The sequence below is a fragment of the Cavia porcellus genome, unplaced genomic scaffold, assembly GCF_034190915.1.
Source record: "Cavia porcellus strain 051 isolate PalLab524CR breed Dunkin Hartley unplaced genomic scaffold, mCavPor4.1 scaffold_32, whole genome shotgun sequence".
In the NCBI taxonomy this organism is placed as follows: domain Eukaryota; kingdom Metazoa; phylum Chordata; class Mammalia; order Rodentia; family Caviidae; genus Cavia; species Cavia porcellus.
This window is the reverse complement of record NW_026947515.1, coordinates 22082518-22105977: the sequence shown is the minus strand read 5'-3', so window position 1 is coordinate 22105977 and position 23460 is coordinate 22082518. Positions and strand designations below refer to the sequence as shown.

Genomic DNA, 23460 nt, shown 5'->3' with positions numbered 1-23460 from the left:
TTCCAAGGTCAGCTGACCCCTTTGCAAGATGGTTACCAGCCAGTCTCCCTCCATTGCCCCTGTGGGATGTCTGAATCAAAATAACTCACCAGTTACAGCAGTCTGATGTGTCTGCTGCCCCATTTCACTGGCGTGTTTGTCTGTGGAGGCTCTGGGGTCACCAGTAATCATCACGTGTTACAGGTTTGATCCGCTTCTCCATGCAGTGAGTCAGGGTTCAAGGAGAAAGAATACCTGCCACACCCTTCGTTAAGGTCTCTCTCCGCTTTCCATGTGGGCTTCAGCTCTCACTTCAGATCCTTTCTGCATCCTCGGGATCCACTTCCCTCCTTGTTCTTTTCTTCACGTGGCATTCCAGTGTCTGGACTTCAGATCTTGCAGAGGCTGTTTGTCTGTTGTTCATCACTGCCATCTTCCTCTTTATGACATCTTTTGAAGATTAGAAATTCTTTTTCTTTTTTTTTGGTACCAGGGATTGAACTCATACCCTCGTGCTTGCCAGGTAGGCACTTACAGCACTGAGCTAAATCCCCAGCCCCAAGTAGAAATTCTTTTTTTTTTTTTAAGGTCCTGGGGATTGAACTCAGGGACTTTGCACTGAGCTACACCCCAGCCATTTAAAATTTTTGTTTGACAGAATCTCAGTAAGTTGCTAAATTGTCTGATCTGTGCTAGAAGTTGCATTGTTCTGTCTCAGCTGCCCAGAATACTGGAATTATAGAACTACACCACTGTTTCTGGCTTGGTGTTTGTCTTTCTGAGTATTATTTTGCTTAACATGATGATTTCCCATTGCATCCATTCCCTTGCAAGTGATAAAATTTCATTTTTCTTTTTTTAAAAAATATTTAAAAATTTTTCATTTGTACATGTTTGGGTGTATAATGATTACATTCATTGGGCGGGTCATTCTTTTTATGCCTGAGTAATATTCCATTGTTTACATATACACATATTTTCTTTATCCACTCAGCTGTTGATAGACACTTTTCTTGGTTTTATATTGTGAATTATACTACAATAAACATGTGTATGAAGATATCCTTATAGTTTGCCATCCTTAATTCCTTTGGTTATATACCTAGGTGTGGTATAGCTGGATTAAATGGTAACTTTTTTTTTTTTTTTTTGTCTTTTTCATTTTTATCGGTACCAGGGATTGAACTCACGACTGCCTGCTTTCAATGCAGGTGCTTATGCCACTAAGCTAAATCCCCAGCCCGGTAACTCTATTGTTAATTTTTTGAGAAGTTCCATACTGATTTCCATAATGGCTGTACTAATTTATGTCCCCATCAGCAGTGGAGAAGGGTTCCTTTTCTCCTTTGTATCCTTGCCAGAATTTATTGTTTTTCGCTTTTTTTCTTTTGTACTGAGGATCAGGACTTTTATAGTGAGGGACATCAGCCCTTTATTTTTAAACATTGAGACAAGTTCTCATTAAATTGCTTATTTGGCCAATCTGGGCTTGAATTTGTAACCTTCTTGCCTTAGCCTCCCAGAGTGCTGGGGCTACAAGTGTACACCTGCACACCCAGCTTGTTTTCTATGTTCTTGATGATAGCCATCCTGCCTGGGGTGAGATGGAATCTCAGTGTAATTTTGATTTGCATTTCTCTTTTTAAATTTATTTTTATTTTTTTTTTGGTCTTTTTCATTTTTATCGGTACCGGGGATCGAACTCATGACCGCCTGCTTGCAAGGCAGGTGCTTATGCCGCTGAGCTAAATCCCTAGTCCTTGCATTTCCCTCATGGCTAAGAGTTTTGAAAATTTTTTCCTATCGTTGGCCACATGTACTTCTTCTTTGAGAAGTGTCTGTTCTAGAAGTGTGTATTCTAGTGTCTGAGAAGTGTATATTCTAGATATTAATCCTATGTTGGAAGAGCAACACAGAAAGACTTCTATTCTATAGGCTGTCTTTTCATTATTTTAGTTGTTTCCCTGGCTGAGCAGAAACTTTTAAATTTGAGTAGTCTCATTTGTTTATTCTTGTTATTTTTTTCCTGTATTATTGGAGTCCTCTTTCAGATTGTCTTAGTCTGTGCCTATGGTTGCAAGCGTTTTCCTTTGTTCTGTTTTTTTTTTTTTTTTTTTTTTTTTGTAGCAGTTTCAAAGTGTTGAGTCTTATACCTAGGTCTTTGTACAGGGTAAGAGATAGGGAACTGGTTTCAATCTTCTATGTATGGATATCCCAATTTTTTCAGTACATCCAGGCTGTCTTAGTCACTTTGCTGTTACTAACACACAATACCTGACTTGCATAAGTTAAAGAGGAGAGGTTTATTTTGGCCCACAGTTTTTAGAGGTTTTGAGCTCTGATCCAGGAAGGACATGGGGAAGGGCCTAAAGAAGAAAGCTGCTCACCTCATGACACTCAGAGAGCAGAGAATAAAGAGAGGAGTTGAAAAGGCAGATGCACCTTTCCAGGACATTTCCATAATGACCTTCCTCTTTTGATCAGACCTCACCTCCTAGCAGCGAGTCAGCTATAATCCAACCTCCTTCCAAATACATGCAGTTTGGGGGACCATTTTATTTTCTTGTGTTTGTTTGTTGTGGAGACCGTCTCACTGTGTAGCACAGGCTGGCCTTGAACTCGCATCGATCCTCTTGAGTGCTGGAATTACAGGCTTGTGCCACCAAGCCCTGCTACTTTAGGTAATTTTTATAATACGTTTGTAAAATAGTGATTATCAGTGAACAAGGATAGAGGCCCAGAAGGGACACATGATTTCTGAATATCATTTGGCATTTGATGTGTGTTGGACCTGGGATTTGCAGCCAAGGGTATTTGACTTTGAAGTCTATACTTTTATCTACAGTGGGCCACAGGCAGAACTGGCCCTTTAAGGAGACTCTACTGGTGTCAGGTCAGACTGATGAGCATAGTTCCCTCCAAGAATCCCTTGTATGGAATGATGGGAAAACAGAGACCCTTAGAAAAATGTCATGTTCCTGGCTGCCCTCTGCACTGCTGTGGTTCTAGCTGGCTATGGAGTTATGTCACTGTTGTCATGTTGGCGGAAGTTAACAGACACAGTCCCTGTCTGGCTCCTGGCGCCTTTCCCTGTGTGGTGACTACCTCATCCTGGCCTTCCTGGAAAGGGGTATCACGGCAACTTCAACTGTATGGTCCAGACAGCCTGAGTCACTGTGGCCTTGGCCAGGGTGGGGGGGGGTTGGTTCGGCTTCTCAGGATCCCACTTCAGTTGACTGCCAGAGATTGACTGTCACCACCTTCCGTGGTCACTTCTAGCGTCACTGTCTGTCTCTGACCCTGTGGGGCTGGCTCAGCTTTGTGAACCCTGGCCGAAAGGCGGGGGCAGGGAGAAACTTGGCAGCAAAGCCAGTGACATCAGCACTGGTACTGTTCAGGGGAGTCGGATGGGATGTTGGAGAGGAATTGGTGGCTGCAGACCTCAGCCTCCTGGCTGGTGCTTGGGACACAGCTGTTTTGATTGTTTTTTGATAGCTCTTTCATGAGTCACTTTTCCAGGCCGTCAGACTGTCCTCTAGGACCCAGAAAGAACTGCCCTCATCAGCATGTTAGTGCTTCTGCTCAAAGGAGTCATCTGGCACCAAGTCAGATTACTCAGTGGCACACTTTACCCAAACATGCCCTGATCTGAGACCAGGAAAGTTGTGCTGGGTGTCAGGATGGAAGGGTGAATGCTGGGGCTTGTGTGGGGTGAGTAGGAAGGCTGGCCATTTTTTGTTTTTTGATGCTGGGAATTGAACCCTGGGCTTTATGCCTGCTGAGCATGAGCTCTACCACTGGGCCCCTGGGCTGATCTTCATTTTCCAGGTAACTAGCCAACTTCTGTTAGATTCTTCACTGTCACATTGTTTTACACATTCTTGAGGACCTCTGCCTAAGTGCCTGCACAAAAAGCGTAGGAACTGGGGGCATGTGTGTGCTGGTAAGTGTGGCACACATTTTCCAACAAATGGAGAGAAAGCACACATCCACTCCTGATGGCAGCTGAGCTGAGTGCATATCTCTTGAAATTTCTTTTGTTGTACCTGCTGCTCTATGATTCTTCCAGTTGTACCTGGATTCTAGATGATCTTATTGCCAACCTTATTTATTTATTTAATACAGGGTCTCACTGTGTAGTTCAGGCTGGCCTTGAATTCACTATGTAGCCCAGACTGGCCTTGTACTATAGGTGATACTCCTGCTTCAGCCTCCTGAGTGCTGAGATTATAGGCTTGTGTTACTATACCTGGTCCTTACCCTTTATTTATATTTATTTATTTATTTTTCCTTTTTGAGATAGGGTCTTATTATGCAGTTTAGGCTGGCCTTGAGCTCACTTTGTAGCCCAGGCTGGTCTCGAATTTGTAATGACCCTCTTGCCTCAGCCTCCCGAGTGCTGGGATCACAGGTATGTGCCACCATGCCCGGGTGTCTTAGTTACTTTTTACTCGTTGCTGAGACAAAATACCTGAAGCCCAAGTTGGGAAAGGAAAGGTTTATTTCTTACAGTTTTTTGGAGGTTTCAGTCTACCACACTCAGTTGTCTCCAAGACAGGCAGGCATGGCTGGGCTGCAGTTCATGGCGGCCTCCAGCAGCAAACTCAAACCAGCAAAGAGCAAGACACACCTTCTTCCTGCCATTATATCACATCCTGGCTCCACCCCTAAGTGGGTGGAGCACTGACACCATCAATCCAAGCACTATACAATGAACGAATAACAAATGCAGAGTTCAAACTCATGAGGCCTGGGGGACACAGACATAAACCATGATACCGGGTTTATCCCTAATTTTAGTAAAAGGCGAAAGATTTATACGATCTGAAGAGAAACCAGAGTATACCCCTAATTTTAAAAAAATGCCAATAAACTAAGGCTTTTCCTGGCTTCCAGAAGCCCACAATTAACAGGACTTGTGGAATTCAACATAGTGTGCCTCTTAAAGTTAAGGCTGAAAGACAAAATGTGCAGCTCCAGAATCCCTTCCAGAGCCTTCTGCCTTCAGGCCTCAGAGAGTGTAAATTCTCCAAAGCTGGCTGCTTGCTGAGGCCTGCAGCAGGACAGGGTGGCAGGGCACTGGTAGTTAGTTCTGTCCCTCCCTATGGCATAGATGGGACTGTTGTATTGCATAGTAGTTGCCCAGTCCTGCAACATAATTTACGTGATTTTCTCTTCTTTTCCTAGATATCATGACTGTGACAGATTTGCTGGAGTTTGTCCACGTTGCGGAGGAACCTTCCTTTTAGGGGTGACCACATTCATCTGGGTATGCCTGCGCTACCCTGGGCCCATGGACCTGAAGGTGAGAAAGCATCTGGTGGGCCCTGCTTTGCTGCCATACAGCTGGCTGTGTCTCCGTTGGGCTGTCCTCCTGGGTTTGTTGGAAAGTCCTCATCTGGGTGTATGTCCCAAATGAGAGTAGATGTGGTGCTGACCTTGGAGATGTGACTGTGACTCCTGTGAGGGTCCTAGTGCCTGTTTGGGAAGGACAAAGGGTGAAGGGCAGATTTGTTAACACAACTGCATGGCAGTGGGATTTTGGGTTAGGTTGGCCCCAAGCCAGTCTTCTACTTCTTGCCCAGAGGTGTGCAATTTAGTTTGTTTGTTCTTTGTTACTGCTGCGCCCCAACTTGCTGAACCATGTGAAAGGCTCCTGGGCGCCCTGCCTTGGTTAGGGACGAGCTTGCTGTCAGACTCAGCACAGCTGTGTCCTCAGCTGGAGCAGCCTCCTGGAGGTCCAGGCTATCTGTGAGACTGGCCTGACCATCTTTGGGTAGAGACAGATTTGTCACTGAGAATATTCCTCTCCCATGACAAAGACTGCCCCAGAGGAAGTTCCTGTGTGTCTGGTCTGGTTTCTGCAACTCCCTGAGATCGGCCTGCTCACCAGCCTCCATCCACATGACTGATGGCAGTGGGTCCATGGCTCTGGGCTACCTACTACCACGTACACCTGGAGTGTATGCGATGCCTCACACTGTGCTCCTGCCCAAGGGCCCAGCGTCACTGCCTGCCTTGGCTTTTACCTCTGACGATTCTGCATGCTTCTGAGTTTGGCCACAGGTACTATATTGAGGTTGTTTCCTCTAAAAGTACCCCATTCTTTTCCCCAAAAGTCCTTCTACCTTTTTCTCAAGACCCAGTGTAGGCATCATCTTTGTCAGATTGAGTCCTGCAACCTCCAGAGGTTCCTGCTTTCAGCATTCATGGTACCTCCACCGCCATGGATGCTACACTCTAATGAAGCAATGTGCTTCATTATATCTCAGTATCCCTGGTACAGAGCACTGAGCCTGGAGTATAGCAAAGGCTTAGTAAGTACTTATCAGTTTGAACTTCTGGACAGTGATTTACCTGCCCAAGGAGGCTGTGGGCTTTTGATGGTGCCTGATTGTCTGCTGCTTGTGCCTCTGAACCAGCTGTGCAACAGGCTTGTGGACTTGAACTTGAAATAAGTGTGTTCAGCCTCCTGTTCATAACCACTGCTGGCTGCTCTGCAGTAATCTATCCTAGCATCGATTGGCACTGAGGGCAAGCTGCACTTGTCTCTGTCCTTAGCTGGGTGCAGGGTTGTTCTATGCAATAAGTGCTGTGCATGGCACAATATGGGGAACACCCCAAAAGCTCTGCTGTGCAGTGCAGTGGTCTGCCTGGGTGGGGCTGACTGCCCCCTACACGCTGAAGCCCCAGTGCCTTGTACTGGAATTAGAGAAACAAAGTTCTGTGACTGAGGGGGGGATGGCTTTGCCGTAGAATCTGAAGGAGAAGCCATGGGATTCTGTTAGGTACTCCTCAGGATCATGTTCCCTGGAGGATTTACCTGCATGCTCCTCTGATTGGATAGATGAGTGAGCGAGGATTGAAAGCCTCGTCAGCATCAGCAGTAGCTATATTCATGGAATATTGGCTTTGGGTTGGTAGAGCTGGGGGAGGGGCCCCAGGCTCAGAGAGGTTTATAGTTTAGTTGAAGAATGGATAACACAAGCAATTCAGGAATAGGCCCTGATGGAGTTTCTGCCTGTGTATGTTCCTTTCTAGTTATGTCTGAGGCTTGTATAGATTATCCCATGTTCCAGGATAAAGGTCCAGTCAGAAGCACCTTGGAGAACTAGGATTGGGAGTAGCTGGTATGGTGATAGTTAATGATCAGGTGTTTCTGGCTCCTTGGCTTGGCTCAGGATCAATTTTGCTGTTGCTGGATGATTTTCAGCATCCAGCTTACCTCTCTTTCAGCCTGCCAGTCTCAGCCTCCCTGCGAGCACAGGGTGGAGGTACTGTAGCAGTGAGGCCTCAGGCTCCTGCTCCTGGGATGTTCTTCTTTCCCATCGCTGAAGTGAGCCCGAAGGGAGGGGGCAGGCAGGGAAAGGAATTAGCCTTCCTGCTGTCTCCTCCAGGGCCTGCCACGGAGAAAGGGGCTTGGAAACCAGAGTCCATCCGTCCCCCTGGGCCACAGTCTAGGATCCTCATAGTGGCTGGCACAGAAACGGACCCCGCCCACCTCCCTTTCCTGCTCCCCACAGAAACTTCCTGCCCTTAACCTCTGGACCGCCCCACCCCTCCTTTCTGTCCCCATTCAGCTCTGTTTGGCTGGGGCCCTACAGGGAGCTGCCTGAGCTGCTAAGGGGGAGGAGAGGAGGCAGGATTGCCCTGTGGAGACTCAGTCTTCCCCTCCCCGCGGCTCAAGATGTTGTCATCCTGGAGACTGAGGCCCCTGGAGAAACGTACTCAGCTCCAGCCTGCTATCCAGGGGACCATTAGGCCATCTCCTGTCTCTGGGGTGTTATAGCCCCATTCTTAGGATGGCTTGGCCATCACCAGAGAAGTCTGTCCCCTCCCAGTGCCTTGTCCCCCACCCCCCAGGAAACCTGTGCAGAGAGCTTTTGTTAGGTCAGACTGGTCCCGGAGCCATCTGTTGGTGCCCTGGCAAGTGTGAGGTAGGAGCCCTATGTGCTGGCTGCTGCTTTCTGCCTAGGAGATGAAGGACCAGATGTACCCCTGCAGCCCCTGGTCCCAGTAGCTCTTGGGCAGGTATGTCCAGAAGTAGCTACTCTCTTTATCCCTCGGCTTAGGGGCTGGTAGGGTCCCTGCTGGGATCCACTAGACTCTTCAAAGACCCCTCCTTTTAGCTAGCTCTGTCCGCTGTCACTGGCTTCTTCCTTCCTCCAGCTTCCTGGCTCTGCTCAGCCTCCTAGAAGTCACCGCTAGAGCCTTCTCAATGGCCAGGCCTCCCCCTCCATGCAGGACAGGTTGCTATTAATAACACACCACTGTAGTCCCTTCCTTCTTCCTGCAGCTCTGTGTGGAAAGAGCTGTTTTGGTTCAGCACCATGCTGGGAGCCTCTGAGTGATTGGGGGAGCTCTCACTGATGGTGGGTTCACCCGCAGTTGCCTATCCAGTGACCTGGGGGCAATGGACAGGTAGTCTGGAAAAGAACGGGTACTTATGTACCCTAGGGGATGCCTGGATATCAGTAGTTGTGCTCAGGGCCCCAGGCTTTTGTCATTTCTGCCATCTTTCCATCTATCTGTCCTCCAGCTGCACATCATCCGTCTCCTCACCCTGTAGTGGCTTCTTCTGAACAGTGAGCCAAACTCCTGTACATCTAGCAGAGTATTGGGCAGATTTTTCTCTTCTCAACCCTCCTTTCTCCTCCCTCTTCCGCCTTCTCCTCCCTCCCTCCCTCCCAGGGCTGCTGTTACAGCCTGCCTCTACCACCGCCACTCCTCCTCCCTCCCTGAATCTGCAGCATGACTGGAAATAGGCTGAATTAATCAGCAGATTGAAGCTGTGCTCTGCTGCACCCGATTCTCAGCAGCGCCTGCCCTACAACTCTTCATTCACATAGCCCTCTCCCCTCTTCTCACAACTTCTGTGTTCTGCCTCTCCCCCTCTTTTTGAGGGTGACATTGGACGTTCGCTCGTGGCTCAGGCTCTGCCCCATGCTCTTTAAGCAGGCAGAGCTATGGGTGCCTCATCAGGGCAAGCCCAGCACAGTGAGTATGCCAGTATGATTTTATGGTTCTCTTCCTACCTCCTTCCCCGCTTAGTGAGAGTCTTTGGGTTCATGGTTGTCTAACGATAAGCAGAATGGAAGGCAACTAGAATGAGTGTGATGTTACCAGGATCTTGGAAGGAGATTGGGAATGAGAGCCAGAGAGCGTGTCTTAAAGTTGCCAGCAAGGTGCCTGAGTTGTTTAGAAGAGGCTGGGTGCACAAGCCTCCCAGAAAGGCATCCTACTAACAGATGCCATGAGCCAGGTCCCAGGCACAGTTAACAGAAACTTGGGGGCCTGGATGCCAAACCCTCTTGGGATCAGTGACGGGGCTTTCCCCGCTCCAACTGCATGGCTCACTGTGCCAGGAGTCATCAGGGCTGGAATAATTCCCTCCTGGGCATTGGTGGCTATAGGAGGTGAATGAGAGTTTTGAGATTGCCGTGAGCCTGGAAAAGTGAGGTAGAAGCTGCAGCAAGCTCTCCTCTGCCTTGGGTTCACCTGGCTGCAGATGCGGCTCGTTGTGCCTCGTCAGACTGAGAAGCATAGGCAGTGGCTGACTGCCTCAGTGACTTAGGTGATGAATTCAGCTTTTGTCCCCTCTCTGCTTGTACCAACTAAGAGGGTTATGATGGGGGAACAAGAGAAGGAGCCCATTGTAGCTGGTGGTTATCTGTTGTTGTCAAACCTTAGGTCAGATCTAAATTTGTAAGTCAGCCTAGGAGCTTTGACTCTGTTGTCGCTGATACAAAGAAAGCAGTTACTATGTGGGAGAACCTCCGTGGGGACCTGCAAGGATGGGGGCTGTGGGCCAGGGGCTTTTGCTCTGTGTCACCTGAGAAATTGACGAGGTGGGTGTAGGAGAGCTCTGATACCAGCTCTCCAGAGGTTCCTGAGATCCTCTGGTGCTCAGCTTTGTACCTTGACAGTGGCTCCTGCTCAGCAGCAGATTTCTGTGAATATGATTTGGAGAAGAGTTCTTTCACTCCCCTGCTACACCCCCAAATTCTGAACCCTGACAGAATGGGGAGAACAAGCCCAGCTCGCATGGGTGTCAGTTTTACTCTAGTCAAGACTTCTTCCCAGCGTTGAGTTATGCACTCTCTTGTCTGCTTGAGCTGAAGGACTTACAACATTAGGATGGAGCTGGCTCTACCTGAAAAGCTTCAGTGTCCTCCCTGCCTGGTTCCTCTGGGACAGAGACCTCATTTTGGGCCCCAGGAATGTCCCTGGAGGTACCTGGCAGTGCAGTAGGGTGGGAGGTTTTAGAATGTGAGTAATATCAGCATCTCTTGTTACCTTTTAATGTTCTTAACACCAGGTCCAGTCTTTCCTCACCCTTTCCCCAACCTCTAGCAGATGTAAAAAGCAGAGCATCAGACTATGTGTCTATTCAAGTTGTTATTTCTCAGATAATAGGAGCTTGCTCCTGTCTCCTTGAGGACGCCCAGACACACAGGGTGCCCTGCCTCTTCGCTGAGAAGGGCTGGTGGAAGCTGCTCCTCACCCACCCATTCTGAGTCTTTCCCCAGAAGTAGACTATCTTCCAAGCTGCTTAGCTCTGGCTCTTCCGTCACATGGGAGAAAACTGAAGCAGGACAAGGAAAAGCAGCATTTTGACTCCTGTCGTGGGTCCTTTTGGTGCAAAGAGAGGAGTAACCTAAACAGTCTTGGCAGTTGGGTCAGCTCTGTTGAAGGCAGAGTCCTTACCACAGGCCAGCCTGTGCGCGCAGGCACTTCCTTTGAGCAGCATGTAATTAGAGAATGGCTTATTTTCTTTCTGTTGTGCTGTCTTTAATCCCCTGTCTGGACTCGGTGCCCTGACCAGACATACCATGTGGGGGCAGAGGTATGCAGACAGCTCTGTAGGTCCTCTGCCCTGGAAGCATCTGCCACCCTCTGGCCTGTGCTTCATGCATCTGGAGAGGAACAGGGTACCTGGTGTGGGGAGAGCAAGACAGCAGTGATGGCTGGCTAGCCGAGAAGGTCCTGGCTGTGCTGCTTCCTAAAAGGAGGCAGCAGAGATCAGCAGGACAGCCGCTGTTGCAGTCCGAGGGGGTCCACGAGTGTCCTAGGTCTGCAGGCCTGGCTAATGCCTCCTTGCCCTGTTTAGCCTTTTCTCTGCCTTGCTGGAAGCTATTCTTTCCTGGATGTGGGGAACTCACCACGCTGAGCAGCTTCGCAGGTAATCCTGCAGCCCTGTGCAGCTGTCCAGCTCAGCTGGCCAGCCCTTCCTGTCTCCAGCATGTTGGAGGTGTGCCACATGGATAACTACCTGTCCATCCCAGCAACTCTTAAATTCCTTTGGGATCGAGGGCAGGAGGGCCAGTTGTGATGGGGTTTTTCAATCTGGCCTCAGATCTCTTCTTCCCTTACTGGGGTAGAGGTGGGGTGGATCCGGGACCACTGCTTTGACCCAGGCTGTAGATGTGAACCCTTGGACTCATCTTCCCTTTCCTTGTGTCTTCCTGCATTTGATCCTTCCCATGCCAGGCACTCTGCGAGTCTGTGGACAGACTCAGCTTCTCTGGTGTTCATTTGTCTGGGACCCGCCGGGGAAGCCCAGGATCTTGTAAAGGGAGACAGGTGCTTTGGGATACAGTATTTACCAGGCCGCTTTGTAGGCCCCCTGCCCAGAGGCCATTTCTTCCTGAGCTGAAGTAACCAGTTTATCCCCAGTGAGAAACAGCACCTCTTATCTCTATAATCCACAGGGGCCACATCAGAGAATGGGATTAGGTGAGATTTAAATTAGGATGCTGGAAATTTTGTGACTGAGCCCGTTTTGGAAGCTAAGGCAGCTAAAGGCAGATGACAGTGGGATTTTACTCAGCTGTGTGGCACTGGGACCCTGCCCATCAGGCCCAGCAGCCCCTGAGTTCTGGAGGTGCCCATGCCAGGCAGCCAGGGCAGAGGCACCTGTGGACAGAGGCAGAGCTGAGGAAGTGCAGCCCACCAGCAGGCAAAGCCAGCACAGGCTCCGGGAGAGGGCAGCTCTGTGGGTTATCCAAGGAAAGGAGGGGATGGCAGGGAGCCACTGGCACTAGGTGGCCCAGCTCCGTGACTGAGGCCTAGAGACCTCAGTAGAGAGCCCCGAGTTCCTTTCTGGTGCTCAGGTCTGGGAATTGGCTGCTTTCGCTCAGGAATGATTCCTGATGGACGTGCGGGTAGCAGCAGAAAGACCACTGCTTCAGGCCCTGCCTCTTTTGGACAAGGGGGAGAGTGTTTACCTTTGTACCCTGTGGCCAGAAATTTGTGCACCATAGCAGCCTGGCATTGGCTAAACCCACCAAAGTTTTAATTCAGTAAGCCTAGGGCGGGGCCTGGACATGCAGGGCTTAAAAAACTCCGCGTTACTGCTGATTTGGGGTTGACCAATGTGTTCTCGGACTCAGTGAAGCTACTTGCAGGTTCCTTTGTTCACTCTTTCATTCAGCAGCTATTCACCAAGCCAGTATGTGCCAGGCACTGTCTTCATTGGTTTGGGGGGGCGTATGAAGATGGAAGAATTCAGCATCTATTTTCAAGGAATTTCCAGTCTAGTGGGAGAGCCAGACATATAAATCTATAATTACAATGCCATAAGCTGCAGGCTGAGAGCCAGGTTGCCGAGGAGTCATTGGAATACAAGTCTTGCTGAAGTACAGCCCTGGGTTTTGGGAAAATGTCCCAGAGGAGATGACATTTGAGTTGTGTTGAAGAAGCAAGCATCTGGGATGCTGTTTCCTGAACAGGTGTTAGCACACGAGCTGGAGAAGCAAGGCCTGGGGCAGGAATAGCAAGGGGCTGAGGTCACACATCTCACATCTCCAGGGGCCTCACAGAACTGGCAAGTGGATCTGGACTGGACTCCAAGGTAAAGGGTGTCAGCTAGTGTCTCATGCTTACCCTGGCTGGGGCGTTTGCATGGGGTGTCACCCTGGAGAAGAGAAAAGCTGGAAGTGGGAAGGGCAGTGTAGAGGCTGGGGATGCAGAGACCGGGATATTGCAGAGGTCGCTGGGTAGCAGTAGTATGGGAGGAAAAGTGATCTGGCAGGGTGTTGGTGCCACTTTGGATTTTGACATCCTGACTCCCGTTTCCTGCAGAAACAGCAGAGAGGCAGGTCAGTAGTGAGGTCTATACTGTGAGCAGAGGTCAGGCGAGGGGTGAAATGTAGGAGTTGTGTATTGGTGATTGGTGTGTCCATGACTATGGCCAAGATCACTCCGGAAATGTACAGCAGTTGAAAAATTGCCTCAGGAGGGGCTGCTGGGTATAGAAGGAAGCAAAGGGCTAGGGTTCAACAAATGGAAGCCGTGAGTGGGAGTCTGAACAAGGAGCAGCCTGGCTCTGAGGTCCCCTGTGTCTGGTTCCAGTGTCACCTGGGACCATGCTAGCTGGCTGGGATTTCAGGAATAAGGAGGAGCTGAGGTCTTGTTCTTCCCTGGTGACAGCTACATTTTTCTAAAATTATGTCCTTCCTAATGTGTGAGTGTTATAAGACCTCTTAAAAATGGCGGTATTGGTGGTGGTCGGTTTATTCTTAATGTCTTTCCTAGGAGCAATGAAAGGCTGGTCTCTCTAAGTTGGTTCTCTCTCTGTTGAGTATATAACCCAAATGTAGTGGTGCATGCCAAAATCGCAATTGTTTTGGAAGCTGAGGCAGAAGAATGAAAAATTTGAGTCCAACCTGAGCAACTTAGGGACTTAAGGTGACTCTGTCTCAAAATATAAAATAAATGCCAGGCATGGTGGTGCATGCCTACAATCCCAGTACTCAAAAGGCAGAGGCAAGAGGATCAAGACAAGCCTGGGCTACACAGTGAGTTCAAGGCCAGTCTGAGCTACACAAGGAGACCTTGTCTCAAAGAAAAAACAAAAAACAAAATAAGAAAAAGACTGGAGAGGTAGCTTAATCCCTGTCCGTGAGGTGCAGAGACAAACGGTGGTCTCCCCAGAGGCAGCACCTGAAGAAGCAGTCTTTCCTCCTCGACGTACATTTCCATCAGGAAAAGTTGAGCTGAGCACAAGAAGTAAGTATTTAGACTTGAGGCATAAGAGGGGGAACTCAAAGTGCCTGTCCTCTGAGGACTCCTGGCAACAGTCTGTGTTCAGTCCCCTATACTGATAGACAGACAGACAGACAGACAGACAGACAGACAGATAGGACTGAGAATATAGTTCAGCACATGTGAAGTCCTGGGTTCTATGTCCAGTACTGCTAAAAAGAAAAAAATGTGAGTTCTAAAAGATTGGCACCTTTGAGGTCAGCAAAGAGATAGATAATGAGAACAGGCTGTGTGGCAATAGATTGAGAGGTAATTGAAAGGCAAGTTAGAAAACAGAAGAAAAAGTGTTTTTTTTTTTCTTGTCTTTTTCATTTTTACCGGTACCAGGGATCGAACTCACGACCGCCTGCTTACAAGGCAGGTGCTTATGCTGCTGAGCTAAATCCCCAGGCCCCAAATAAATGTTTTTTAAACTTGGTTTTATTTATTTATTTTTATCTTTTAGAGACAGGGTCTTGCTGCGCAGTTCAGGCTGGCCTTGAGCTCACTTTGTAGCCCAGGCTAGTCTCAAACTCACAGCAATCCTCCTGTCTCAGCCTCCCAAGTGCTGGGATTACAGGCATCCATCACTATACCTGGCTAGTCCCAGCACTCAGGAGGCCGAGGCAGGAGGACTGCAGTGAGTTCAAGGCTAGCCTGGGCTATATAGTGAGTTCAAGTCCAGCCCGAATAATATAGCAAGACCCTGTCCCAAAAACCAACAACAAAAAACCCACAAAACAGCAACAACAAAAAAGAGTACAGGACTGTACTCTTGATTGTTTTTAAATTTGGTGGTGATTTCACTGTAGTTATACCCTGGGGGTGGGGTGTGTGTGTGTGTGTGTGTGAAGAGCTTGGAGAGCAAGGAAGGTGAGGGCAGGAATGGACGTGGGTGGAGAGAAGGGAGGGGTCCAGCTGCAATGGATGCCCCTTCTGGGCAGGGACCCAGAGCCAAGGCCCTGCTGATCACATATGTTTCCCTGCAGGGCGAGCCTCCGTTGGCCCTGGGCCTGTCCACGTGCAAGGCCCTGAGTGTCCTGAAGGAGCAGCTGGAGGCCGCATTAGAGGGACACCTCAGGGACCGGAAGAAACGGCTTACATGGAAGGTGAATCTTCTTCACAGGCATCCAGAGCCTGGGTGGGATAAGAAAAAGCTGGAGAGGCCTCTCGGGGGGCTGCGCTGTGCCCTGTCCTTGTGGGCAATGGGAGACCCAACCAAGGCACATGAAGAACCAGAAGTAGCTGGGTGTGGTGGTGTACAGCTGTAATTACTCTGCTCTGGGAGGCTAAGGTGGGAGGATCACAAGTTCAAGACCTGCTTGGCCAACTAAGTGACTTAGTGCAACCCTGTCTCAAAAATTTAAAAAGGGCTAGTGATGCAGCTTGAGGAACACCTTGGATTCCTTTCCCTGTACTGTAAAAAGGAAAAAGGAAGCCAAGGTTCCTTCTCAGGGTGATGTCCTGACCCCATGTGCTACAGGACCCCAGCCAAGGTTACAGGGATTGGACCAAGATAGCCATGGGGACTGACTGGGGAGCTACGAGGCAGGGGAACCCGCCAGATGAGAGCTGGAGAGGCCACCCATTGCCTTTCTGCCATTAATCCCCAGGAGGCATGGAGAAACAGCTTCTTGCACCACAGTAACCGCTGCTCCTGCTTCCACTGGCCTGGGGCCTCGCTGATGTTACTGGCTGTGCTGCTGCTGCTGGGCTGCTGTGGAGGCCAGCCAGCTGGAAGGTAAACAGGGCCTGCAGACTTGCGAAGTGCCCCACTCTGTGCCCCTTGGGCACTCCAAGGCCCTAAACAGGCTGCTGCCCCTGAGCTCTTGCCTAAGTGGGCTGTTGGGTGAGACCCTCCATCTCTTGAGTCAGGAACCAGATGAGACACTCTTCAGAAGGCACTGGGTGGAAAGGGGGTTTTGGACCTGGCACTGGCTGGGCGGAGGGTCTTTGCCCCCTGGAATGACACTCTATGCCTTGCATCCCAACACCAGCCATGGGGTGGAGCTGGTCAACGCCTCCGCGCTCTTCCTGCTGCTGCTGCTCAACCTCCTCCTCATTGGGCGGCAGGATCGGCTGAAGCGCCATGAGGTTGAGCGCAGGCTCCGGGGGATCATTGACCAAATCCAAGGTGAGGCAAGAGCCAGGTATGTCGGGGGAGACTCCCTGAGACTCCCTGCCAGTGCTCAGCACTTGGGGTGGCCCATGGTCAGCATTCCAGAGGCTGTCTTCATTGCCAGTGTTAGAAGGATGCTTTACTCTCTCTTGAGCAGGGCACTGAGGTCTGTGGGAAGCCTGTGGCACCCAGGCTGTGGCCTGGGCAGGCAGGAAGCTAATGGTAGCACCACGGGCGTGGGAGTTTGCAAATGTTGGAAGGTAGATGGAGAAGACCCTGTCCCTTGACAGAGAGCAGTTGAGACGTCCTCTTCCAAGTGTGTCCCGGCTGGTGTAACTGGGCTGTGGAAAGGTGGGAGGTAGAAGGCAAGCTGAGATGTCTGCAGGAATCAGGGTTGGGGCAGGGAGTTGGCAGCTCAAGGTGAGTGTCCCTGTTCCTACAGGACAGTGCCATTGCTGAGCACTCTGTCCAGCTGGCATTTACTATGCACTGGCTATCGAGCATTCGATTGTTCTCCTAGGAGAGACTGGTTCCTGCTTTCTGAGGGCAGTGGTGTTGTCCGAGAAGCAGCACCTGCTCTCGGGAGGCCTTTCTCTGACAGTGCTAAGCAGTGGATGCTTAAGGGCTAAGTGAGAATTTGTTCATTTGTCCCTGAAATGATTAATTGCAACCATAAGCTGAGGTCTGGAAATACCATGGTAGCAGAGAGAGATGTGCCTTACTCTCCAGGAGCTTAGCTCTTGCTCAGGAACCATCAGTGGCTCCCTCTTGTTTTTCCAAGCCGTCCCAGATGTTCCCAGTGGCTCTGCCACAGGCTGTCACCTTCCTGTCCAGCCTCTCATCCTCCCTAGACCCTCTGTGTACCCGCCTACTCTGTGCCTCTGTTCTACTCTTCTCTGCCCTGGTGAGCTTCTCTCTCCTTCACCTCTCTTTCCTAGTCCTCTTGCGCATTCCCAGATGCTCCTTTTTTCTAGAAGCCTTGCCAGATAGGTTTGCTCCCCTCTCCATACACCCATGGTGCTGGGATCTGTTCACACACTTAGCACATATTTGCCTGGTTGCAGTTGTTGGGCCATGCATCTCCTCTCTCCCACTATGTGGAGGCTCCTCAAGGGCAGGAACTGTATTGTCCTTACCTTGTACTCCTCACAGCCCTCAGCAAAGTTTATGAAGCTAACCTGAAAAGAAAAGGGGTACAGAGAGTAAGATCTTTAGAGGATGAGAGCAGGTGGAAGTGCCTAAGCTAGAGTGGTTAGGGATGGCTTCATAGGAGAAGTATCATAGGAACAGGGGAAGCATTTGAGTGATGAGGTAGGAAAAAGAAAGAACAGTGTCCCTTAGTGTGTACTGGGCTGGCTGGGGGGGCGAGAAGGTCGTTTATCTTTCCTTTCTTATCAGATGCCCTAAGGAATGGCAAGGAGATCAGGTGGCCGAATACCATGTATCCAGACCTCCACATGCCGTTTGCTCCATCCTGGTCCCTGCACTGGGCCTACAGAGACGGCCACCTGGTCAACCTGCCAGTTAGCCTGTTGGTAGAAGGAGACATCATAGCCCTGAGACCTGGCCAGGAATCCTTTGCCTCCTTGAGAGGGATCAAGGTAGCTGGAGGCTGGTCTCCTTCCTGGGAACTGCTAGGGAAACATCTCAGGGCTCTCAGGGCTCCATCCTAAAGCTTTCTGGACAGCTCATGGGCTTTGTAAGAGTTCTCAGGAGGAGGTGGGAGCCCCTTTTCCTCATGCTGTTCTTCTCTTGAATCCCAGTTCCACAAGCTCTACCCTGATGGGCTCTTTGGTAGTAGATGGTCCCTGACCCCTGGAGTTGCTGGCCCTGTCCAGCTGGCCCTGTCCTTAGCTGGCCCTGTCCAGGAAGAGTAGCCTTGACAGCCTTCTCCTTCATCTTGCTGACAGGATGATGAGCACATTGTGCTGGAGCCAGGAGACCTCTTCCCCCCTTTCTCCCCACCGCCCTCGCCCCGCGGAGAGGTGAAGAAAGGGCCACAGAACCCTCAGCAACACCGGCTCTTCCGGGTCCTGGAGACACCTGTGATAGATAACATCAGGTAGGGGTTGCCACCCTGCCTCCTCTTCCCCTGCTGTCCTCTCTCCCAGTCCTTCGCAGACACAGAAGGTGCCTCACCCATCTCAAGGCTGTCTGAGAGCAGCCCCTCCTCAGGCTTTGCTCAGTCTGGTACAAGAGTTCTCATGCTGAGCGGCAGCCCCCACCCAGGCTGCTCTGAGAGGCTGGCTCTGAAGATGGCTGCAGGCCTTCCCCCAGGGGACCCTTGAGCAAGGGCCAGGGCAGACCAGGGAGTTTCAGGACTCCACAGTGCTCAGTAAGCTCTGGCTAGCTGAGAGGCCCAGAGACTTTGCAGAGCACGAGATTCTGACCATTTCCTTTATTGGGACTAAGTGTTGCCTTTTTCTTTTTTTTTTTTTGTCTTTTTCCTTTTTATCGGTACCAGGGCTCGAACTCACGACTGCTTGCTTGCAAGGCAGGTGCTTATGCTGCTGAGCTAAATCCCCAGCCCCAAGTGTTGCCTCTTTCCACAGATGGTGCCTGGACATGTCCCTGTCTCGCCCAGTCACTGCTCTGGACAACGAGAGGTTCACAGTGCAGTCGGTGATGCTGCACTACGCAGTGCCTGTGGTCCTGGTGCGTGAGCGGGCGGAGGGGCAGGGGAGAGGACCAGACATGGGGGAAGCTCAGAGCCAGAGCCAGGTGTGCGTGAGAGCAAGCGGAGGGCCCAGTGTGAGCCTAGCAGGGGTGTCAAAGGCAGGGAACCGAGGCTGACCCCCCCAGGGAGGGGCTCAGGTTACACTCTCCCATCCTTGCAGGTCGGCTTCCTCATCACTAATGCTTTGCGCTTCATGCTCAGTGCCCCTGGGGCCACGTCCTGGCAGTATACCCTCCTCCAGCTCCAGGCAGGTTCAGCTCTTTCTTCACCGTTGTGCTTTGCTCTGACCAAGGGCCTCTCATTACTCCTCCCTGTAGCCCAGAGTCTCTCCAGGCCTCAGCTTAAGAATGCCTCAGTCCCCTTTTTTCCTGTCCTGCCCCTGGACAGCTGTCCTTTGCATTCTGGGGCGGGCCGCACGGTAGGGCTGTTCTCCCCCTCCTCCTCCCCCAGGCCACCAACAGCTCCTGAGAGCCTCCTTGGCCCACTTTTCCAGGTGAATGGCATGTTGCCCATCCTTCCTCTGCTCTTCCCCGTCCTCTGGGTCCTGGCCACTGCCTGTGGAGAAGCCCGTGTCCTGGCACAGATGAGCAAGGCCTCGCCCAGCTCCCTAGTAGGTGGTCCCAAGGTGTATGTGGGCCAGTGGCAGGACCACAAAGAGGGAACTAGCTGCGCTGGAAAAGAGGGGCAGAAGTTTGGGCGCATATGTTTGAGGACCTGGGCAGCAATCCAAGACTGACCCTTTCCATTCTAGAACTCTAGACCAGGCCAGGGTGAGGGTGACATCTTCCTGGCTCCCACCAGTGGGGACTAGGGCCTCTTGGGTGTGTGTCTCCACCCTGCCAGAGTGGAAGCCCTGTGGAGGAAGGCTTTCCTCACCCAGGGACTTCCCGCTTTGTGCAGCTGGCCAAGTTCTCAGAGGATACTCTCAGCAGCTACACAGAGGCTGTCTCTTCCAAGGTACGTTGACCATGATGGATTCTACCCCAGGATTCTACAGCCACAGACAGTCACACCCCCAGGCTGTGTCCTGGAACCCTGTGATCCTGTTCATGACCTTCAGTCTCCAGCCAGGCTCCTCTGCTCCATGCACCTCCCCCGCCCCTCCCTATTAAATCTGGCTATTACCCCGCCTGATGATGTATGACAGCGTGCTTCAGAACTCCAGCTTTGTGGCACCCCCTTGGACTTTTCCCCATTGGGGTCTCGGGGTGGTCTCTAGGGATATATGGTTATGCCTCAGATGGCCTCCCAAGACTCGCTGTCCTGCCAGGAAATGCTGCGCTGCATTTGGGGCCACTTCCTGAGGGTGATCCAAGGGACATCACCGACACTGAGCCACAGTGCCAGCTTACTGCACAGCTTGGGCTCTGTCACGGTAAGGACAGCCCTGGAAGAGGGAGCTGTTGTCCTAGGCTTGTGGGTCCAGGCTGTCCTGACTGTCACTTGAGTGGCCCCTGGGTTTTTGGACCACTGCCAAGCCCTTTCCAGTCCTGGCCTCACTCCTTGCAGGTGCTGTGCTGTGTAGACAAACAGGGGATCCTGTCGTGGCCAAATCCCAGCCCAGAGACTGTGCTGTTCTTCAGTGGGAAGGTGGAGCCCCCTCACAGCAGTCATGAGGACCTCACAGATGACCTGTCCAACCACTCCTTCTGCCATCCCGAGGTAGAGGAGGAGGTATGGCCAGCTCCTGGGGGCCTGGCCTGTGGCCATGGGAGTGGGGGTTCAGCACCTCTGAGAGCTGCCTCTGAGCAGTAGAGGTGAAGCCAAAGGACAAGCCCAGAACTGCCCCCTCTCCCTGGCTTCTGGGAGCTTCAGGACCCCGGTCCTAGGCCTATACTCCTGTTCTCCTCAGCCCCATGAACGAGACGCCCTCCTCACTGGCTCCTTGAACAATACCCTACATCTTTCCAACGAGCAGGAGCATAGCGACTGGCCTGGTGACAGTCCCAAGCCCCCAGAGCCCTACTCTCACCACAAAGTGCACAGCCACAGCAAACACCTATCTGGCTCCAACGTGAGCTTTAGCAGGGACACCGAGGGCGGCGAGGAGGAGCCCAGCAAGGTGAGAGGAGGAAGGCAAGGTGGAGAGGACCCTTGTCCACCACAGCCTATCCTGTCCCATCCTGCTAAAGGGATGCAACTCATTCAGCCTGAACCAGCAGGATCTAAGAGTACAGAAATTATTGAGTGCAGTGGTGGATACCTATAATCACAGCTACTCAGGAAGCTGAGGCAGGAGCATTGCAATTTTGAGGCCATCCTGGACATCTTATTGCAGGGGGAAAAAAGGCTGGTGATGTAGCTCAGTAGAAAGCTTGCCTATTCTGCAGGAGGCCTTGTTCAATCCCCAGTATTGTTTAAAAAAAAAAAAAGAAGAAAGAAAAATACAGAATTCAAAAGTTGCATTCAGAGACTTCTCCCTTTGCCCAGCCTGGGTCTCTTCTATCAAGTGGGCATCACCTTCCTCCAGTTCTTACCAGTAGCCTCCTAATTGAACCTTCCAAACACACAGAGCAGCAGCTCCCTGTCTGGTATTGTCCGGCTAAAAAAAAAGACCCCTCATTGTTCTCTCCCTGTGTGCCTGTCAATATTGTTGTGTCACTGGGTGTGGGTCCTAAAAACAGGAACCTAGGGGCTGGGGATTTAGCTCAGTGGCATAAGCACCTGCCTTGCAAGCAGGCGGTCGTGAGTTCGATCCCCGGTACCGGCAAAAAAAAAAAAAAAAAAAAAAGAATGAAAACAGGAACCTAAGGACAGGAAAAGGCCCTTGGGTACACCTCCCAGGGTTGTGCCCATTCTTGCAGGGCCAGCCTTGGGCAGCGGTCAAGGGAAGAGGTGGAACCAGGGCCTGACTTCTACCACCCCACCCCTGCCCTGTTATCCCCAGGCCCAGCCTGGGACTGAGGGTGAGCCCTATGAGGCAGAGGACTTTGTGTGCGACTACCACCTAGAGATGCTGAGCCTGTCTCAGGACCAACAGAACCCCTCCTGTATCCAGTTTGATGATTCCAACTGGCAGCTGCATCTCACTTCCCTGAAGCCGCTGGGCCTCAACGTGCTGCTGAACCTGTGTAATGCTAGTGTCACTGAGCGCCTGTGTCGCTTCTCAGACCACCTGTGCAACATCGCCCTGCAGGAGAGCCACAGTGCGGTGCTCCCCGTTCATGTGCCCTGGGGCCTGTGTGAGCTGGCCCGTCTCATCGGTATGGCTGTGGCAGTGGGGGTGGCGGCAGCTGACCTCTCAGAACTCCCAGCATAGTCTCCAAGCAGACTGGCCCCTGGCGTTGCACTTGTTGAGCGCTCAGTGTCCTTGCCGCGTGGGGTAGCCTGTGGTTAGCCAGACATTAGTGTGTGACAGAGCCTCCTAGTTCGGGGAGAAACTGAGTGCTGGAATGGGAGCATGGAAGGAGCTGGTCAGATGGAGTAGACTCTGTTTGCCAGGGGACTGAGGTGGCCCGGGGTGCAAGCCCTCTCCCAGGGCCCCTAAGTCCTGTGTTCATCTGCAGGCTTCACACCGGGGGCCAAGGAGCTCTTTAAGCAGGAGAACCACCTGGCACTCTACCGCCTGCCCAGTGCTGAGACCATGAAGGAGACTTCACTAGGGCGACCCTCCTGTGTCACCAAGCGGCGTCCTCCCCTCAGCCACATGATCAGCCTCTTCATCAAGGACACCACTACCAGTGAGCTTTGTACCAGCTCAGCTGGTCCAGCCAAACTTGCCAGAGCCTTCTGGGCTGGAGGCTCTGTTCCCCAATTTGTTTCAGGGAGGATGGGGCAGATGAACAGTAGACCATTCCTGAGTTCTTCAGTGTGGCAGGGACTGGACTTGGGGGCTGGGCCCACAAGAGTGGGATTGTCCAGAGGACAGGAATTACCATGTCTATGTGACTGGCTCCTTGGAGTTCCGTAATAGTTTGCTTACTGTCAAGGTTAGGCCTTGCTTACTATGCAACTCTCCTCGTCAGGGCCTCCTTGGCACCTTTCTCAGGGTGGGTGACATGCTACCTGTTAGGTCAGAGGCAGGGGTGGGGGCTCTTTTCAGGCCCTCAAGGTTGGGCTTCTATGTATCATCCCCAGGCACAGAGCAGATGCTGTCGCATGGCACGGCTGATGTCGTCTTAGAGGCCTGCACAGACTTCTGGGATGGTGCCGACATCTACCCTCTTTCAGGTTCTGACAGGTGGGTGAGGAGTTTGCCAGTCTACTTGCCTGTCTCAGTCATGGGGCATCTCAGGACCACTTACCTCCCTTTTCCTTTGCTTCCCTGGCAGAAAGAAAGTGCTGGATTTCTACCAGCGAGCCTGCCTGTCTGGTTATTGCTCTGCCTTCGCCTACAAGCCTATGAGCTGTGCCCTGTCCTCCCAGCTCAATGGCAAGTGTATTGAGCTGGTCCAGATGCCTGGCCAGAGCAGCATCTTCACCATGTATGAGCTGCCCAGCACTGTTCCTATCAAGCAGAATGCCCGCCACAACAGCTGGAGCTCTGATGGTATCGTGTGCTTCCCACTGGCTGGGGCTGTGGCTCCCAGGGGCTGGGAGTTCAGGAATTGGCTTTCAGGGAGCCATGGCATCACTTGTACAAGAGGTGCCCCAGGCCCCAAACAGGCGCTGGGAATTCAGCCTGGCCCTTCCTAGCTGGTGACATAGGGAGGCCCCAGTT

General features: G+C 51.5%; 1 protein-coding gene across 13 annotated transcripts in view; it reads left to right on the top strand.

The window, feature by feature from the left end:
* Tmem94 (transmembrane protein 94) overlaps nucleotides 1-23460 on the top strand; it is a 51395-nt gene that overhangs the window by 22217 nt on the left and 5718 nt on the right. For 2 of the 13 annotated variants that reach the window (XM_063241631.1, XM_063241632.1), the window contains 17 exons: nucleotides 5167-5284; nucleotides 14994-15113; nucleotides 15618-15745; nucleotides 16002-16138; nucleotides 17522-17724; nucleotides 18034-18185; nucleotides 18676-18778; nucleotides 18961-19047; nucleotides 19294-19410; nucleotides 19701-19757; nucleotides 20020-20175; nucleotides 20310-20474; nucleotides 20653-20862; nucleotides 21688-22003; nucleotides 22307-22480; nucleotides 22878-22980; nucleotides 23072-23289. In XM_063241631.1, coding sequence (XP_063097701.1) covers nucleotides 5273-5284; nucleotides 14994-15113; nucleotides 15618-15745; nucleotides 16002-16138; nucleotides 17522-17724; nucleotides 18034-18185; nucleotides 18676-18778; nucleotides 18961-19047; nucleotides 19294-19410; nucleotides 19701-19757; nucleotides 20020-20175; nucleotides 20310-20474; nucleotides 20653-20862; nucleotides 21688-22003; nucleotides 22307-22480; nucleotides 22878-22980; nucleotides 23072-23289 — 2458 coding nt within the window. In that variant the 5' untranslated portion in view covers nucleotides 5167-5272. Of the gene's footprint in view, nucleotides 1-5166; nucleotides 5285-8740; nucleotides 8977-12710; nucleotides 12833-14993; nucleotides 15114-15617; nucleotides 15746-16001; nucleotides 16139-17521; nucleotides 17725-18033; nucleotides 18186-18675; nucleotides 18779-18960; nucleotides 19048-19293; nucleotides 19411-19700; nucleotides 19758-20019; nucleotides 20176-20309; nucleotides 20475-20652; nucleotides 20863-21687; nucleotides 22004-22306; nucleotides 22481-22877; nucleotides 22981-23071; nucleotides 23290-23460 lie in introns of those variants that run through there. The other 11 variants (XM_063241637.1, XM_063241634.1, XM_063241630.1 and 8 more) reach the window with 11 other exon arrangements.